The sequence below is a fragment of the Sus scrofa genome, chromosome 7 (genome assembly GCF_000003025.6).
Source record: "Sus scrofa isolate TJ Tabasco breed Duroc chromosome 7, Sscrofa11.1, whole genome shotgun sequence".
Lineage (NCBI taxonomy): Eukaryota > Metazoa > Chordata > Mammalia > Artiodactyla > Suidae > Sus > Sus scrofa.
In genome coordinates this window covers 29623849-29643028 of record NC_010449.5, presented here as the reverse complement: position 1 = coordinate 29643028, position 19180 = coordinate 29623849, and the positions used below count along the sequence as shown (strand labels likewise).

The window sequence follows — 19180 nt, the reverse complement described above, 5'->3', positions numbered from 1 at the left end:
CAGCAGCTCGTGATCCTCCTCCCTCCCAACTCAGGGTGGGGCACTGAATATCATAGTTTAAATCTGGACCATCAGCTAAGGGAGAAAATGACCAAAAGAACCAGAAAGCAAGCCATAACTGTATAAACTATTTATTAACAGGCAGCACCGACACATTTATTTCTTCTTGGACACACCCACGGTGCGGCCACGGCGGCCTGTGGTCTTGGTGTGCTGGCCTCGGACACGCAGTCTGCAAGTGGGAAAAGAGAGGAGTCACACACCACACAAAGCAAAGGTCTGGGGAAAGATGGAACGTGAGAATTCTGTGGGGGTCCAGGGGGAGGCAGAGATGACACCCCCGCCCCACTCACCCCCAGAAGTGGCGCAGCCCTCTGTGGGCCCGAATCTTCTTCAGTCGCTCCAAGTCTTCACGGAGTTTGTTATCCAGACCGTTGGCCAGGACCTGCAGAGGTGGCGGCGAGGGTCACTTGCTCTACCTGTTCCCCTGGGCTCCACCTGCACACCCGCCCATCCCAATACACACCTGGCTGTACTTCCCATCCTTCACATCCTTCTGTCTATTTAAGAACCAGTCTGGAATCTTGTATTGGCGAGGATTCTGCATAATGGTGATTACACGTTCCACCTGGCAGGCAAAGACTCAGGTCAGGTCCAGGTGGTCCCCCTCAGGGCCAACCCACAGCCCCCTCTCATCCTCACCTCATCCTCTGTGAGCTCTCCTGCCCTCTTGGTGAGGTCGATGTCTGCTTTCCTCAACACCACATGAGCATATCTCCGTCCTACACCCTGAGGAGAAGTTTGGGAGCTGGATGAGTGATTTTCTTGGTTTCCATCATAGACCCAAGATTCGAAAAACAAAGGTAGAGCCAGTGCTTGCACACATTCCTAGACAGGAAGTCTTAACTGTTAAAGGAGAAAAAGCTTTGGGGAGGGTTGGACCATGAATGAAGAACTCGTGGCAGATGCCCACACCCCCCAAAGCAGAATCTTTTTTTACATGTTGCCCAGCACACTGAGGAGCAGCACCTCCCAACTTCTGCACTGTGGAGGGCAAAGCTAGTGTCTCTCCAAGCTGAGGTAGCAACAAAGTACCAAGACTAAGGTATTTTGGGAGTTCCCGCTGTGGCCCACTAGTTAATTAACCCCAACTGACATTTGATCCCTGGCCTTGCCCAGTGGGTTAAGGATCTGGAGTTGCTGCAGCAGGTTTGGTGTTGGCTGGCAGCTATAGCTCCAATTTGAATCCTAGCCTGGGAAGCTCCATGTGCCATGGATGGGGCCCTAAAAAGACCAAACCATCCTAAAGTATTCTGAAATAAAAGGGTCAGTTGCTCACTTGGGCCATGGGTCATGATTCTTTGGGCAGGTCATTCCATCTCTACAATCAATATCAACTACTGCTTAAATCAGTGGCATATCACCAACACCAGTGCTCCTTGCCACCTGAACTCATGAGTCAGATTTGGATAGTGAAGGATGGTGTATTGGGTTGAGCTGTGTCCCACTAAGTGTATGTCCATCTGAAACCTCCAAAGGTGATTGTTTGGAAATAGGATCTTTGCAAATATAGTTAAAATGAGGTCAAACTGGATTAAAACCACTGTCTGTCTGGTATTCTTACAAGAGCAGACACAGAGCAAGAAGGCCATGTGATAACACCAGAGTGATGCAGCTCTAAGACAAGGTTCCAAGGATTGTTGTCAGCCACCAGAAGACAGAAGGTAAGACAGGAAAGGACTCTTAGAGCCTCCAGAGGGAGCATGGCCCCTGCTTACACCTCGATTTAAATGTTTGGCAACCAGAACGGAGATTTAAGCCAACAAGTCTGCCCTCACTCAGTGGGTTAAGGATCCTGAATTGCTGTGACTGTGGTATAGGCTGGCAGCTGCAGCTACAATTAGATCCCAAGCCTGGGAACTTCCATATGGCTTGGGTGCAGCCTTAAAAAGCACCCCCCCCACCTTACGGGTTTTTTTTGGGGGGGTGGTGGGGGTGGCGGCAGCTGGGGGTTGCTTTTTTCTGTGTCAGTCAACACTTCACCCTTCCCTGGCCAATCAATCTCCTCCTTTAACTACATGTTTTAGATTTTCAGTTTCCAAGTATTTCCCCCCTTCTTTAGATCCTTAAAATACCTCCAAGCTTCAGTTTTCACCAGAGGAAGAGAGCAAAAGCTGGCTCTCCGTACAATTAGCAAAACCCCAATACCTCCCAGTGATAAGCAGAGCCTCAGGATCCTTAAGAGATTATCAAAAAACTCATTAAGCACCAGAAACTTTGGTTCAACTGTTTTCAGCAACTACAAAGGTTAGGCTGCATAATTAAAGTAAATACCAGTTAAGGAGGCAGAAAGGGTTTAACAGAAGCAGCCTATTAATGAATGATGCTAATCTTTTATTTTCACTTACTTAAGCCTCCTAACAACCCCTAAAAAGGGAACAGACAACCAACGTGTGGAGATACTCAGGGCTCAGTTCTACACCACTCGGAAAAGTGAATGTTGCAATAAAGGGAGCTACACAAAATCTGTTTGTTTTCCCAGTGCATGTAAGTTATGTAGGTTATTAAGTGAGCAATAGTCTTAACGTTAAAAAAACATACATACATGCCTTAATGAAAAGATACTTTATTAAAAAGTGCTAACCATCATCTGAGCCTTTGTGCAATAGTAACAAAAGTCAATGACAATGGATCGCTGTAACAAATATAACAATGAAAATGTCTGAAATATTGTGAGAATCACCAAAATGTGACAGAAGACACCAAGTGAACAAATGCTGTTGGAAAAATGATTTGCTCAAGACAGGGTTGCCACAAAAAAGAGGTTATCTGTAAAGTGCAATAAAATAAGCCTCTACTGTGCACCGCCTTACTAGTTTCACAATAGAAGGAAGCAGTCTCCTCATGCACCACTTAAGACCGAAAGTTGTGCACCCTGAATTACAGAATGAAAAGAATTCAAAGTAAACATGATGGCTCTTATAAAGCAAAGCTTGTGATTCACCATTTTAAATTAACAACCTATCTATAAAATACTTACTGTGGTGTCCTTTGGGGATTGTGAGCAAGAAAGGCTTAGCCCTGGCACCACATAACATAAACATACTGGTAAGGTCATTTTTTTATGTTAGTTAAGCCTGTGCTCACTGACCTTGTTATGAAATAGTGACCCCCCCCCCATTTCCTGGTTTCTTCATGCTTGGAATCTCTTGGCCTTTCTACTCTCCCTTCAGAGTGTACCATTATCCCATTTCCAGGACATACACATTTCACAAGAATTGCTCTTATGATGCACTAGGAGGAGCAAAAACCTATATAGCAGGGACCTTATAAGTTGACTGCTGATGGTCCAGGCCGGTTTAGTGAACAAATGCTGGCAGACAACCAAAGCCTTTCCCCAACCCCTAGGTGAAAACAACTTTGCTTCACCTAAGACGGTTCTTTGGCTTTTACCACTTACCTTTTGCGGCAAATGTGGCAAGGGCTTAGATGGACCCTGACCATTGTTTTTACCCAGCAGCCCAGGTGACACGGTTGAGACTTTCGCTTACACCTCAGGTGTTTACCCAAGTTTCCTTCACACCCCCAGCTCCTTTACCTTAATCGCAGTGATAGCAAAGGCAATTTTCCGCCGCCCATCGATGTTGGTGTTGAGTACTCGCAAAATGTGCTGGAACTTCTCAGGGATTACTAGAGACTGATAGAGATGGGGGGAGATGTCAGACTTCGCTAATTCCCGCCAAACCGTTAACCCCAAACACGAGCGTGAAGCTTGTCACGCAAGGTGCAAAGAGCCCCCGTCAGGTCTTCACGACACAACACGACTCCCTGGTCCTGCCGACAGCACAACAGGAAGCGTCCAGGATCGGAGAACGCCATCTCCGGAGGAGAACGCCTCCTGCCCGCTCCCAAGCGGCGGGACGGAGGGCCCACGCGCTCCCAAGCCTTCCCAGAGCCCGGGGAGCGCTCATCCTCGGGCCCCGCTGCCTAGAACTGGGTGCTTTGTCGTCCTTCTCCAGGAATGAGGCCCAAGGCTCCACACAAAACGCTGCGAGCCCCCAGGCCAGGACATTTTCGGCGCTCTGACAGCAAGCCTTCCCTGTCCCGGCTCCGATGTCGCCAGATACCCGAACGAACCCAACTCTTACCATGGCTGCAGCGCGGGCGGCGGCGTGTAGGCCTCCAGTGGAAGAGAGAGCGGAAGTGACGTGACATTCTTATATAGCTTCCAGGCGGAAGAGGCGGAGCGACCTTGGCGAAGCGCTTCCGGAAACTCCTTGTACCTGAGCCGGCTAGGCCTCTGAGTCAGAACTGCGCGCCACAACTTCCGGTGCCGTCTCTCTTTACAGATCGTAAAGTTTTTGCGCGTGAGAGCCACGAGAGTTCCGGGTTGAGATTCTCTTTTTAAGACTTTCAGTTTCCATTTGGACTTGGGCGAAGAGCTTAGAGAAAAGGGGAGAGCTAGAGGCAGTCTGTTTAACTCAAATATCTGGGAACGGTTTCGTGCATCACGCCCCAGAACTTGCAGTTCCACTCAGGGGAACGGACCTGCCCGACAGCTGCCGGAAGTGGGGCTGCGCGGAATGGCTGCCGCTGCTACCATGGCGGCAGCCGCCCGGGAGCTGGTGTTGCGGTCCGGGGCCTCAGATATGGAGGAGGAGGAGGGCCCACTGGTGAGGACGCAGGGCTGTTTCTCCTCCAGAGTCTCGTCCGGTCTTCTCACGTCAGAAAGGTCTGGGCTGGGTTTCGCGCAAGGTTGGGAGCTCGGCTGCTACCGGTGATGCTGCCTGGTCTGGCTCTCCATACCCCTCCCCGGATCGGACCTGGACCAAAGTGGGGACTAGAATGGCTGATACTTAGGTTCTGGGGCCACAGTTTCAGTTAAACTCCAGATATTTGCGCAGGATAGAGAAGCGGTGTAGAGTAAATGCTAGGAACATGGCCAGACTGCCTCGGTTCTAATTCCAGCTCAGCCACTTATGCTGTGTGTGTTTGGGCAAGTTAACTAGCCTCTCTGTGTCATCACTCTTAACACTTATAAAGTGAAAAAATAAGACTTACTGTAGAGGTTGTCGGTTAGGATTAGGTGAATGTAGGATGACACCTGGCACGATGGTGAACACTGTGTTAACTGACATTTCTAGAAAGGCTGGAGCTCCCCACGGGGATTGTAACAGAACATCTAAGATAGAAGGAGTCTGGAGACCCTAAGTTCAACTGCAAGTTCTGCTCTGTCCCTGCATCTCCTAATTTTCCTCATTTGGTCACCTCTGTGGGTTTGCTGGCTCCTTGTCATATTCCCTACCCATCAGCCCCAATGAGTAGATTGGGACAATATGAGATTTTGGAATTTTTTGGACTCAGCATTTCTCTCTGGTTTCCCAGTGAAAGTCCTCTCTCCCCATTATATTTTGTTCTCCCCCTCCCTTTCCCATTAACCTGCCCCTCTCCAGGGGGGTGGTCCAGGTCTCCAGGAGCCACTGCAACTTGGAGAGTTGGACCTCACCTCTGATGAATTCATCCTGGATGAAGTTGATGGTAAGTGATGGCACGAGGTGGCCGCAGTGCCTGTCATCTTAAGAGGCATGGGGGCTGGAGGTAATAAGGCAGGAATTGGTGTGCAGATGTTCGGATGTGGGTAGCGGGCGCTGTGGAGCCCTTTGGACCCTTATGATAAACTTCTCTTTCCAGTTCACATTCAGGCAAATCTGGAGGATGAGTTAGTAAAGGAAGCTCTTAAAACGGTGAGGTTTTCTGCTCTCCTAATCTGCCCCTCCACTCACCCTCCCCTCAAAGAAGAAAACAGTCTCTTCGTGTAATATCTTAATGTCTTCTCCCCAAATCCTTTGTTGACTTTGTTGCAGTGTCCCTTCTCTGACTGCCCCCCCCAACCCATCGTGTTTATGCTCTTCCAGGGTGTGGATCTCCGTCACTATTCAAAGCAGGTTGAACTGGAGCTACAGCAGATTGAGCAGAAATCCATTCGTGATTGTATCCTCTGGCAGAGGGAAGGGTGGTGTTACTAAAACGGGCGTTTGGGAGTTCCCATTGTGGCTCAGTGGGTTAAGGACCTAACATAGTGTCCTTGAAGATTCGGGTTCACTCCCTGGCCTCGTTTAGTGGGTTAAGGATCCAGTGTTGGAGTTCCCGTTGTGGCGCAGTGGTTAACGAATCTGACTAGGAACCATGAGGTTGCGGGTTTGGTCCCTGCCCTTGCTCAGTGGGTTAACGATCCAGCGTTGCCATGGGCTGTGGTGTAGGTTGCAGATGCGGCTTGGATCCCGCATTGCTGTGGCTCTGGCGTAGGCCAGCGGCTACAGCTCCGATTAGACCCCTAACCTGGGAACCTCCATATGCTGCGGAAGCGGCCCAAAGAAGTAGCAAAAAGACCAAAAAAAAAAAAAAAAAAAAAAAGGATCCAGTGTTGCTGTGAGCTGTGGCCTAGGTCGAAAATGCAATTTGGATCTGGTGTTTCTGTGGCTGTGGCCGGCAGCTGTAGCTCCGACTCTACCCCTAGCCTGGGAACTTCCATATGCTGTGGGTGCGGCCCTAAAAAAGAAGAAAAAAAAAAGGAGTATTTTGTGGGGCATGGTGCTGACAGCCCCGCCACAGCTGCCCTCCATCAGCTAAGAGAGAAGGAGAGGTCCTGCTGGTCCAAGGAGCTCTATCTGCACAGTAAGGCCTTGACTTTTGTGGTCAGATATCCAAGAAAGTGAGAACATAGCATCTCTGCACAATCAGATCACAGCCTGCGATGCTGTCCTTGAGGTTAATAACCCTGACCTGGGACCCCTGATAACCCTGAACCCAGGTCATGGTCTCTGGTACCATTCTCTAGGTCATTAGCCTCAGGTGGGGACCATTTGAGTTGCCATCAGGATGATCTCAGCAGCCTTTTTTATTTGTTGCTGCTGCCGTGATGAATGCTATTTGCCAGGGACTTTTGGGGTACCTCTTCCCTCAGCACCCACTACCCTCATGGACTTGGGTGATTCCCTCATCCCGTCCCAACCCAATGGCAATTCAGCAACACTTCTGCCTTCCCCCCAGCGCATGGAGCAAATGTTGGGAGCTTTTCAGAGTGACCTCAGCTCCATCAGCTCTGAGATCCGGACGCTGCAGGAACAGTCAGGAGCCATGAACATTAGGCTTCGAAACCGCCAGGCTGTCCGTGGGAAGCTCGGGGAGCTTGTCGATGGTCTGGTGGTGCCCTCTGCTCTGGTCACGTGAGTCACCAGTTTGAATGGTCATGATGTCAACAGCAAGTAGATGAGCTGGAGTGACCTGCCCTGCTTATCTCGTGGGTCTTCCGGCTCCAGGTCGTCAAGTTCCTTTCAGAAACTGATGAGTGGGTTGACAACTCTTTCTAGCCTTGACATGTGCTTTAGGCATCAAAGATTAGGAATCATCCAGGGTCAGGCATGTAGTGAGGGGGTCCAAGGCTTGTGGGTGGTGGAGGTGTGTGTGTCCAGGAACAGGAAACTTGGTACACATGTGCCCTGACTCTCTGATATAGCGTAAGAAGGGAGAGGAGATGGGCTGGATGGAAGGGGTGTGGTTAGGGCCTAGCTATGTCTGGATCTCCTAACCCATCCCATCCCTCTCTGCTTCCCAGGGCAATTCTGGAGGCGCCAGTGACAGAGCCCCGGTTCCTGGAACAGCTGCAGGAGCTGGATGCCAAGGCAGCTGCAGTCCGGGAGCAGGAGGCTAGAGGCACAGCGGCCTGTGCAGATGTCAGGGGCGTGCTGGACCGGCTCCGGGTCAAGGTGGTGCATGGGGGTGGATTGTCCAGACTTCCTGAACCAGCGTCCCTGAGACCTTCACCCTGGGTCTCCCGTAGCCTGTCCCCGAAAACCTTGCCCTGCCTTTATTTGGCAGGGCACATCCTCACCTCTCTGGGTTCCCTAAGGGTCTTAAATATGCAAGAGATATTCTCTGCTGTTTCTCCTCCTGTGTTCAGCATTCATTACATCCCTCAGTGCCTCCCAAACAGTGAGAAGGTTGCAGCCTCACACCCTGTGTTTGGTCCTCCGTGTCCAGGCGGTAACAAAGATCCGAGAGTTCATCCTTCAGAAGATCTATTCCTTCAGGAAACCAATGACCAACTATCAGATCCCCCAAACGGCCCTACTGAAGTACAGGTGGCCACCTGAACGAAAGACCGTCTTGGGGGGAGGGGGGGACTCCCAGCTTTTGCGCAGCACGCGTGGTGTCTGGTGGTGCAGGTGACGGGGCTGACCCGTCCCTGCCACTCCAGGTTCTTCTATCAGTTCCTGCTGGGCAATGAGCGGGCCACGGCCAAGGAGGTCAGGGACGAATACGTGGAGACGCTGAGCAAGATGTACCTGTCTTACTACCGCTCCTACCTGGGGCGGCTCATGAAGGTGCAGGTGAGGCCAGGAGAAAGGCGGCCCCTGCCCTGGCTCAGAGCCGAGAGCCCTTTCTTGTTGCACTCTGGAAAGGGTTGGGTACCAGGGCTCCTTTCTCTTTTCTTTAGTATGAGGAAGTCGCTGAGAAGGATGATCTGATGGGCGTGGAGGACACAGCAAAGAAAGATATCCTGCAGCTGAGGACCGCTCCTGCTGGGCCTGGGGCGGGCGGGGCTTCTGGGTCCAGCCTCTGGGGCTCTGCTGCTCACCTCTGGGAGCGTGATAAAAGCTATGACTTTCTCCCTCAAGAAAATGCGCAAATCACTTTGATGTGTTGTTTTGCATGTCATGTCAGGGGTGGAGAGGCTCCCTGGGGCCCATTTGCAGACATCCGTTGAAGTGGGGCCCTGGTCCTGGGGGATGCTGAGGCTGTCTGGCTGCCAGGGCCCAATGGAGTTCCCAAGGCTTTGATCTTCCATCACTGCAGTGACAGTACTGTATTCCTTGATTGTGACCCTGCACGCTTCTTCTCAAAGCCGTCCCTCCGCAGCAGGAACACCATTTTCACCCTGGGGACCCGTGGCTCCGTCATCTCGCCCACTGAACTGGAAGCCCCCATCCTTGTGCCGCACACAGCGCAGCGGGGAGAACAGAGGGTAGGAGGAGGAGGAGGCAGACCCCTGAGTGAATCCCCCGGCCAGTCACCGGGTCAGGAGGCAGGCCTGGGGGTGGGGGCAGGAGCAGCAGCAGCGGCAGGCGGGGGGTGGGGGGTGCTCTCCTCCTGTGCCCCCACCTCTTCAGTCCCCATTCAGGATGCCCTCTCGAAGCCTGGACTCGGGTTAGAGGGGAGTGCCTCCTGTGCTCTCCTTGCCCAGCTTTCCTGGTCTTTCAGCCACGTCAACCCTTCTCTCTCCCCTCTTTTTCCCTCCCCTCCTAGTACCCTTTTTTTTTTTTTTTTTTGTCTTTTTTGCTATTTCTTGGGCCGCTCCCGCGGCATATGGAGATTCCCAGGCTAGGGGTCTAATCGGAGCTGTAGCCACCAGCCTACACCAGAGCCACAGCCACGCGGGATCCGAGCCGAGTCTGCAACCTGCACAGCTCACGGCAACGCCGGATCGCCAACCCACTGAGCGAGGGCAGGGATCGAACCCGCAACCTCATGGTTCCTAGTCGGATTCATTAACCACTGTGCCACGACGGGAACTCCTTTTTTTTTTTTTATTTTATTTTTTTAAAATTTAATTTAATTTTTTTTCTAGTACCCTTTTGAGGCACTCTTCCGCAGCCAGCACTATGCCCTCCTGGACAACTCCTGCCGAGAATATCTTTTCATCTGCGAGTTCTTCGTGGTGTCTGGCCCGGCTGCACACGACCTCTTCCACGCTGTCATGGGCCGCACCCTCAGCATGACGCTGGTAAGTGCCCTGGCTCCCCTGCTCTCTGCCCTCCAGGTCCTCCTTACTCATCACTGAGGTCAGGGCTCTGGACAGACTGCAACCAGATGCCCTCTTTCTAAAGCTGTGTGACTCCCCATGGAACCACCACAGCTTGGGGTCTCCCAGAACACCCCTGCCGCAGACCCACACCAGGCAATAGCACCTGAAAACTCAGGGGCCCTTAAACCTTGGTGTTCAGCCCTGAATTGTGCTGTGATGGGCCTGTGACCACAGATCTGGTGAGCAAGGCAGAGGATCGGTGGGCAGGGAAGGAGGGAGCATTTTCCTTTTAGATCGTCCCCCCCCCCACATCCCCAGAGGAGCCCGTGCATTTGTCTGTAGCCACTTGAATGACAGAGTCCCAAACACAATCCTCCAATCCCCTTCCTGTTCCTAAATCACAGAAGCACCTGGAGTCTTACCTGGCCGACTGCTACGATGCCATAGCGGTTTTTCTCTGTATCCATATTGTTCTCCGGTTCCGAAACATTGCAGCAAAGAGGGATGTCCCCGCCCTGGACAGGTGCTGAATTCTGGTTCTCGACGCCCCCCCCCACCAGCCTTGAGCTCTTGGTCTCCTACACACCTGCCCTGACCCTTGGGCTCCTAGTGGCCTCATCCCATTGGCCCTGTCCCTGTGTGTCTGCTGGGAAGCAGTGCTCTTGCTTCCAGACCCAGCTTTCACACCCTCCTGCCCCTGTGCCGGTCAGGGTGCCCGCACACACCCCAACCCCACCTCCCCACCCCTGTGCTCCTTGCTGCTATCTCTGATTCTGGCGAAGCCCACAGGTACTGGGAACAGGTGCTTGCCTTGCTGTGGCCGCGGTTTGAGCTGATCCTGGAGATGAACGTCCAGAGCGTCCGGAGCACTGACCCCCAGCGCCTCGGGGGGCTGGACACTCGGCCTCACTATGTGAGGGGGGGCGAGGGTAACTGGTTTGGGAAGCAGGGCTCCACGCTTGGCCATGGGGTTGCCCAGGGTCATGGTCATGGTGCAGCATATGCAGCTTCACTGGGTGAGAAGCAGCGAGGAGTATGATTAGACTGGGTTGGAATGGGACACACACGGTGGTGGGGAGGGATCCGAGACGGGAGTCACCCAGAGGCTGCTTGACCAGCTTCAAGGGCTTCCAGGGGCTTGTTGGTTGGGCCAGGGCACAGGTAGGATTTTTTTCTCCTGCCTTCTGCCTCCCAGATCACACGCCGATATGCAGAGTTCTCCTCTGCCCTCGTCAGCATCAATCAGACGATTCCCAATGAGCGGACGATGCAGCTGCTGGGTCAGCTACAGGTGAGGGCAGGGGCAGGGCAGTGGCTGGGTTGCAGAAGGCCCCTGCCTTCCGAGTCACCGCCTCCTGCCACTTTTTCAGGTGGAGGTGGAGAATTTTGTCCTCCGAGTAGCAGCCGAGTTCTCCTCAAGGAAGGAGCAGCTTGTGTTTCTGATCAACAACTATGACATGATGCTGGGCGTGCTGATGGTAAGGGCCCCTCTGGCTCCCTTCGGGCCCCCCACCGCTCTCTCAGCTCCGTGAGAGCCAAGACCCTGCTGACCTCGTTCAGTGTTTGATTCTCGGCACCTGGCACGGCGTCTGGCCAACGTGGGAGGGAGGGGCTCGCAGACTTGAAATGCGGCTTCTCCACAACCTTAGGTTTTGCTCTGTCTCCTCTTAGGAGAGGGCTGCTGATGACAGCAAAGAGGTTGAAAGTTTCCAGCAGCTGCTCAATGCTCGGACACAGGTAGGGGTGTGGGGAAGGGAAGGAGGACCTGTGTGCCGTATTTGTTTTTGTTCAGAGTGTGGGTGTGGAGTGGCAATTAGTGGACTCCAGGTACACAGAACTGGAATTGTAATGCTTTGTAACACTTGGTTCAGACCAGGCTGTCATTACTGGTCTATTTTATTTTTGTGTTTTTTTTAAATTTATTTTAATTTTTATTTGCTTTAAAGGGCCGCACCTGCGGCATATAGAAGTTTGCAGGCTAGGCGATGAATTGGAGCTACAGCTGCCGGCCTACACCGCAGCCACAGCAACTCCAGATCTGAGCTGTGTCTGTGACGTACATTATAGGTCATGGCAACACTGGATCCTTAACCCACTGAGTGAGGCCGGGGATCAAAACATGTCTTCCTGGATACTAGTTGGGTTCATTACCTCTGAGTCACCATGGAAACTCCTAAATTTTATTTACTTTTAAAATGGAGATATTGGAGTTCCCTTTGTGGCTCAGCAGTCAATAAACCTGACTAGGATCCGTTAGAGTTCGATCCCTGACCTCGCTCTCTCAGTGGGTTAAGGATCTGGCATTGCCATGAGCTGTGGTGTAGGTCGCAGATGCAGCTCAGTTCCTGGGTTGCTGTGGCTGTGGTGTAGGCTGGCAGCTACAGCTCCGATTTGACCCCTAGCCTGGGAACCTCCATATGCCACAGGTGTGGCCCTAAAATAGCAAAAAAAAAAATAATAATAAAATAAATAAATAAAGGAGTTCCCGTCGTGGCTCAGTGGTTAATGAATCCGACTGGTAATCATGAGGTTGCGGGTTCGATCCCTGGCCTTGCTCAGTGGGTTAAGGATCCGGCATTGCTGTGAGCTGTGGTGTAGGTTGCAGATGCGGCTCGGATCCCACGTTGCTGTGGCTCTGGCATAGGCCAGTGGCTATAGCTCCAATTAGACCCTTAGCCTGGGAACCTCCGTAGGCGGCCCTAGAAAAGGCAAAAAGACAAAAATTAAAACAAAATAAAATGGAGATATTTTTGAAGTACAATCTCATGTAAATTACAGGTCTACAACACAGGGAGTCACAATTTTAAAAGGTTATGTGCCAGGAGTTTCTGTTGTGGTGCAGTGGAAACACACCTGACTAGTGTCCATGAGGATGCAGGTTCGATCCTTGGCCTCGCTCAGGGGGTCAGGAATCTGGCGTTGCTGTGGGTTGTATAGGCCAGCAGCTGCAGCTCTGATTTGACCCCTAGCCTGGAAACTTCCATATGTTGTGGGTTCCTAAATCACAGCAACACCTGGAGTGGCCCTAAAAAGAAAAAAAAAAAAGGTTATGTGCCATTTATGGTTCTTATAAAATATTTACTTTATTCTGTGTTTTCCAGTATATCCTTCTACCTTGCTTATTTTTTAAAGTATGGTGATTTACAATGATATGCTAATTTCTGCTGTACAGCAAAGTGACCCAAACATGTATAGATACGTTCCTTTTCTCACACTCCATCATGTCCTGTCCCTAGTGATTGGCTATAGTTCCCCGTGCTGTACAGCAGGACTTCATTGCTTATCCATTCTAAGTGTAATAGTTTGCATCTACTAACCCCAGACTCCCAGTCCATCCCACTCCCTGCCCCTCCTCCTTGGCAACCACAATTCCGTTCTCCATGTCTGAGAGTCTGTTTCTGTTTTGTAGATAGGTTCATTTGTGCCATATTTTAGATTCCACACATAAGTGATATCATATGGTGTTTGTCTTTCTCTTTCTGACTTACTTCACTTAGCATGAGAGTCTCTAGTTCTATCCAAGTTGCTGCAAATGGCATTATTTTGTTCTTTTTTATGGCCAAGTAGTATTCCATTGTGTATATGTACCACGTCTTCTTAATCCATTCACCTGTTGTTGGACATTTAGGTTGTTTCCATGTCTTGGCTCTTGTTACTAGTGCTGCAGTGAACATAGGGATGCAGTATCTTTTTCAGTGAGTTTTTGTTTGGATATATGCCCAGGAGTGGGATTGCTGGGTCATATGGTAGTTCTATATTTAGTTTTCTAAGCTACCTCCATACTGTTTTCCATAGTGGCTGTACCAAGGTACATTCCCACTGACAGTGTAGGAAGGTTCCCTTTTCTCCACATCTTCTCCAGCATTTGTTATTTGTAGACTTATTAATGGTAGCCATTCTCACCGGTGTGAGGTGGTACATTGTAGTTTTGATTAGCATTTCTCTAATAATTAGTGATGTTGAGCATTTTTTCACGTGCCTTTTGGCCATTTCTGTCTTTTGTAGGGCTGCACCTGCGGCATATGGGGGTTCCCAGGCTAGGGGTCTAATCGGAGCTACAGCTGCTGGCCTATGCCACAGCCACAGCAATTCGGGGTCCGAGCTGTCTGTGACCTATGCCACAGCTCACAGCAACACCGGATCCTTAACCCACTGAGCAAGGCCAGGGATCCGAACCCGCAACCTCATGATTCCTAGTTGGAGTTGTTTCTGCTGTGCCACAATGGGAACTCCTGTATGTCTTCTTTGGAGAATTGTCTGTTCAGGTTTTCTGCCCCTTTTTCGATTGTGGATTTTTTTTTTTTTTTTGCTGTTGTATGAGTTGTTTGTATATTTTGGAGATGAAGCCTTTGTCAGTTGCATCGTTTACAACTCTTTTCTCCCGTTCCGTAGGTTGTCTTTTTTTTATGGTTTCCTTTGCTATGTGAAGCTTGTGAGTTTGATTAGGTCCCATTGGCCTATTTTTGTTTTTATTTCTATTGCCTTGGGTGACTGACCTAAGAAGACATGTGTATGGTTGATGTCAGAGAATGTTTTGCCTATGTTCTCTTCTAGGAATTTTATAGTATCTTTATAGTATCTTATGTTTAAGTCTTTAAGTCATTTTGAGTTTATGTTTGTGTATGGTGCGAGGGAGTATTCTAGTTTATTTATTTTCTTACTTTTTTTTTTTTTTTTTTTTTTTTTTTTTGTCTTTTTAGGGCTGCACCTGTGGCATATGGAGGTTCCCAGGCTGGGGACTGAATTTGAGCTGTAGCTGCTGGCCTACACCACAGCCACAGCAATGCAGGATCTGAGCCACACCTGCAAACTACACCATAGCTCATGGCAACACCAGATCCTTAACCCACTCAGCGAGGCCAGGGATTGAACCCATGTCCTCATGGATATTAGTCAGGTTCATTTACCACTGAGCCATGACGGGGAACTCCCTAGTTTCTTATTTATTTTATGCATAATAGTTTGGCTTTCTTAGTCCCTTAACCTTACCCCTCTTTTGCCCCTCCCCCAGAACCAGTATTATTATTTTTTTGTCTTTTTACCATTTCTTGGGCCACTCCCGCGGCATATGGAGGTTCCCAGGCTAGGTATCCAATAGGAGCTGTAGCTGCTGGCCTACGCCAGAGCCCCAGCAACATGGGATCCAAGCCGCCATCTGCAGCCTATACCACAGCTCACGGCAATGCCAGATCCTTAGCCCACGGAGCAAGGCCAGGGATCAAACCCGCAACCTGATGGTTCCTAGTCAGATTCTTTAACCACTGCGCCACAGTCCCGGAACCAGTATTTGTATGTGTGTGTGTCTGATTTTTAGGGCTGCATCTACTGAATATGAGGTTCCCAGGCTAGGGGTTGAATCAGAGCTACAGCTGCCAGCCTATAGAACTAGTATCTTTTTTTTTTTTTTTTTTTTTTTTTTTTGTCTTTTGTCTTTTTAGGGCCGCACCCAGGCATATGGAGGTTCCCAGGCTAGGGGTCGAATCAGAGCTACAGCTGCTGGCCTACACCACAGCCACAGCAACATGTGATCCGAGCCGAGTCTGCAGCCTACACCACAGCTCATGGCAATGCTGGATCCTTAACCCACTGAGCAAGGCCAGGGATCGAACCCGCATCCTCATGGTTACCAGTCGGATTCGTTAACCACTGAGCCACGACGGGAACTCCGAACCAGTATCTTTTTTAACCTTACATTCCTCCAGTCTTTTTTCTGTCCAGGGATCTGGTTAGTTGTAGGTTAAACATTCCCATTCCATTCTCTGTTTAGTAACATAAACATGTATCATGGCTGAGAAAGGAAGCTGTTGTCCTTACCTGCACAGTTAGGGGACAGAGGGAATATCAGTTCTTCCTCAGAAGTGCAGTTCCCTTGCCCTCTGACCCCACAACCAGTGGACCCTGCTGGGAGCAGCTGAGGCACTGAGGCATTTGCTATGGTGGGGAGCCAGCTGTCACCAGCGCTCCCTGGCCTTTTTGGGGGCTGCTGCTCGGTGTCATGGGACAGATTGCTAGCCAAAGCCCAGGGCACCCCTTCCTTCTTTCCATTCCTCTGCTGCCAGAACTTCTCTTTTGCTGGATTGAGAGCTTAAAGTTCATCCAAGTCTAGACTGGTGCTGTCCAATTGAAATATGATGCAGAGTTCCCTGGTGGCACACTGGGTTAAGGACCTGGCATTGTCGTGCTGCAGCTCAGGTTGCTGCTATGGCCCAGGTTCCATTCCTGGCCTGAGAACTTCTACATGCTGCTGGTGTGACCAAAGAAAGTGTTACCTTTTTTTTTTTTTTTTTTTTTGGTCTTTTGCCCTTTCTAGGGCCGCTTCCCAAGGCATATGGAGGTTCCCAGGCTAGGGGTCTAATCGGAGCTATAGCCGCCAGCCTACACCAGAGCCACAGCAATGCAGGATCCAAGCCGCGTCTGCAACCTACACCACAGCTCATGGCAATGCTGGATCCTTAACCCAATGAGCAAGGCCAGGGGTCGAACCTGCAACCTCATGGTTCCTAGCTGGGTTTGTTAACCACTGCGCCATGACAGGGACTCCCAGAAAAAGTGTTACTTTTAAATCATTTCTTTAAAATTCCATTGTTTCAAAGCTGTCCATTCCTAATCTTGTGAATTGATCATGTGTGTGTCTGTATCTTTAATTTCTTTGAACATTTCATACAGAAGGCCCAGCTGCTGTGTATGTGGCAGTGTAACGTTGGCTGTCTTGGGCGCTCTTGGGTGTACTGTCTGTGCTAATTTTCCTGGTAGTCTCTTTCTTACGACTGCTGGTCTTTGACTCCTCTCCTTGACCTTAATCGGGGGAGTCCCAGGGCCCTGCGCTGGGACTGAGGGTTTTTCAGAGAAGGTTGGCATCTCCTTTTACAGTCACTGAAAAATGCCCTCCCCCTGGGTCTACACTGCCACCTGTTAGAGGCTCTCGTGAGAGAGGCAGCTCAGCTTCCCACTCAAGGCTGGCATCCCGCTCAGCTTCTGGGTAGCAGGTGGCCATGGCCACTTACCTCTGGCAGCCCTGCCTCTCCCAGTTGCCCACTTCCCTGGTTCCAGCCCTCTGCTCCCAGCTCCATTTTGTAAACCATTTAATGAATTAATTATTTTGAGGAGGGTAGTCCTTGGAGATTTCCCTTAGCTCTGGGAGACCTTTCTAGAGATGAGCTGTGCTGTTACAGGAGTGTTCTAAGGACCCAGGTGGTCATGACGCCAGACCTGGGAGGACCTGCAGACATCAGGAAACTCGACTGTGTGTGTGTGTGTCTCTACAGGAATTCATCGAAGAGCTGCTATCTCCCCCTTTTGGGGGTCTGGTGGCATTTGTGAAGGAAGCTGAGGCCCTGATTGAGCGTGGGCAAGCCGAACGACTCCGAGGGGAAGAAGGTAAGAAGGGTGGGTGGGGTCAGTGAGAGGTGAACGGGAAAGAAGAAATTTAAATTTTTTTGAATTATTTTATTTGCTTTTTAGGGCCGAACTCTCAGCATATGGAGGTTCCCAGGCTAGGGGTCTAATTGGAGCTACAGCTGCCAACCTACACCACGGCCACAGCAACACCAGATCCGAGCCCCGTCTGTGACCTACACCACAGCTCACGGCAACACCGGATCCTTAACCCACTGAGCGAGGCCAGGGATCAAACCCACAAGCTCATGGTTCCTAGTTGGATTTGTTTCCCCTGTGCCACAAAGGGAACTCCCAGGAAAGAAGAAATTTGAGGATGCAGATCACATTGCGGGGGGTGGGGGGGCAGTGGTAGAGCAGGGAAGGGTGGGTTGGTGAAAAGGGGTTGCATGGTGAGGATGGCGGTGCCTGGTGGAGAGCCTAGAGGGATCAAACATCACATGGCTATTACCTCTCCCCCCACGACCAGCCCGCGTTACTCAGCTGATCCGGGGCTTTGGCAGTTCCTGGAAGTCGTCTGTGGAGTCCCTGAGCCAGGATGTCATGCGGAGCTTCACCAACTTCAGGAATGGAACCAGCATCATCCAGGTGACCTGCAGTCCCCAGTCCCACCCACCCACCACTGATTTCCCCCCGCTTTTCTTTTTTGGCTGCGCCCGTGGCGTGCCAAAGTTCCCAGGCCAGGGATGGAACCTGAGCCATAGCAGTGACAATGCTGGCTCCTTAACCCACTGAGCCACCATGGAACTCCCCCACCCCTTTCTCTGGGCTCAGAATCATACAAGTGACCCTTGATTTTCATTCCATCTGGACCCCAAGTCCTGTGCCCTGACATGATCCTAATCGTCACCCTGGTACCACCCCATACCTCATCCCTTGGTGGTTTTCTCCAAGCAGGGAGCACTAACCCAGCTGATCCAGCTCTACCACCGCTTCCACCGTGTGCTGTCCCAGCCCCAGCTCCGAGCCCTCCCAGCCCGTGCTGAGCTTATCAACATCCACCACCTCATGGTGGAGCTCAAGAAGCACAAGCCCAACTTCTGACACACCAGATGCTGGAGCCACCGGCCCTCCCCATGAACTTCTTCCCTCGGGGTCCCCCTTCCGGTTTGCCCCTGGCCAGAAGAAATTTGAGGATGCAGGCTCTTGACATGCCGCACCCGCCTTCACCCCAGGCACCTGCCTCCTCAGGATAAGCTGGGTCACCGTGGCTTTCTGAACCTCCTGTCCTCAGGTTTCCAGGACCACTCCCCCCTGGGCTTCCAAAATAACCTTGGTTATTTTTCCAATTTTCTCATTCCTCTTCCCCCTACACCGCCCTGCCCTTTTCTTCTGCTGGTGAAACCCTCGCTGCCACATCTTTGGTTCACTCAGCTCTTACCCCCTGGTGTCAGGTGTGAAGCCTCAGCTCTTGGAGTTGGTGTAGCAGGGGAGACTGCCTCATAACAGTTGATTTTTTTTTTCCTACTCAAAGTGATCCTTTTCTGTAGCTTTTTGACCTAAGATCTCAGCAACTTGAACACTAACCAGTCCCCTCCTGGCTTGAGAGTTACTCCATCCAAGGTCAGTCTGCAGAAAACAATAAATGTTTAATATGACATAAAACCCTTCGCCTGTTTCCTTTCTCCTTCCTCCTGGGACTTTCACTTAGCCCCATCTCTGCTCCAGGGTCCCTTTGCTCTCTGACTACCTCCTGGGCCTACATCCCTTCTGGTGGGTGTCTAGAAAGTAGGGGCATAGTAACCTCTGACCTCTAGCTACTGGTTTTAGGGGAGTGGAGGAAGGTGGCCCCTGGTCATAATGGCAGATGCATCAAGGGTTGTGGGCCTCAGGCATTGCATCCAAGGGCTACCTGGCCTCCTGCCTCCTCCAGCTGACCCCTAGGGTTGCCTCCTCTCCTTCACTGTCTGCTTCCTAGCTCTTTGCCGGAGGCTGCAGCACGCAGACTACTGGGGCGGGGCTGGGCCAGGCTTGCACTGT

General features: G+C 51.0%; 2 protein-coding genes across 4 annotated transcripts; one reads left to right on the top strand and one right to left on the bottom strand.

Annotated features, from left to right (window-relative positions):
* On the bottom strand, positions 117–4173 carry RPS18 (ribosomal protein S18). Its single transcript, NM_213940.1, is given in 6 exon segments — positions 117–232; positions 354–445; positions 527–628; positions 703–789; positions 3599–3697; positions 4149–4173. Coding segments are annotated over 6 exon segments (459 nt in total). The 5' UTR covers positions 4152–4173; the 3' UTR covers positions 117–156.
* On the top strand, positions 3861–18805 carry VPS52 (VPS52, GARP complex subunit). Of its 3 annotated transcripts, none has more exons than XM_001925393.5 (20): positions 3861–4673; positions 5454–5538; positions 5692–5744; positions 5916–5991; positions 6701–6768; positions 7051–7226; positions 7616–7766; positions 8041–8141; positions 8258–8390; positions 8498–8555; positions 8892–9025; positions 9629–9784; positions 10210–10328; positions 10595–10718; positions 11001–11096; positions 11176–11283; positions 11477–11542; positions 17071–17182; positions 17670–17788; positions 18098–18805. In XM_001925393.5, exons 1-20 carry the CDS (start codon positions 4584–4586, stop codon positions 18242–18244), a joined length of 2172 nt encoding a protein of 723 aa, XP_001925428.2. In that variant the 5' UTR covers positions 3861–4583; the 3' UTR covers positions 18245–18805. The 3 variants fall into 3 exon arrangements, with proteins under 3 accessions (XP_001925428.2, XP_013833226.1, XP_020954251.1); XM_013977772.2 differs by having other exon boundaries at positions 4481–4732; XM_021098592.1 differs by having other exon boundaries at positions 4578–4732; positions 6701–7226.

Bases quoted from the DNA above. Each gene is read 5' to 3' on its own strand.
- VPS52 (XM_001925393.5), top strand. From the start codon at position 4,584: ATGGCTGCCGCTGCTACCATGGCGGCAGCCGCCCGGGAGCTGGTGTTG. The intron at 6,769-7,050 runs GTTAATAACCCT...CCTTCCCCCCAG, and splicing joins CCTGCGATGCTGTCCTTGAG to CGCATGGAGCAAATGTTGGG. The intron at 10,719-11,000 runs GTGAGGGGGGGC...TCTGCCTCCCAG, and splicing joins TGGACACTCGGCCTCACTAT to ATCACACGCCGATATGCAGA.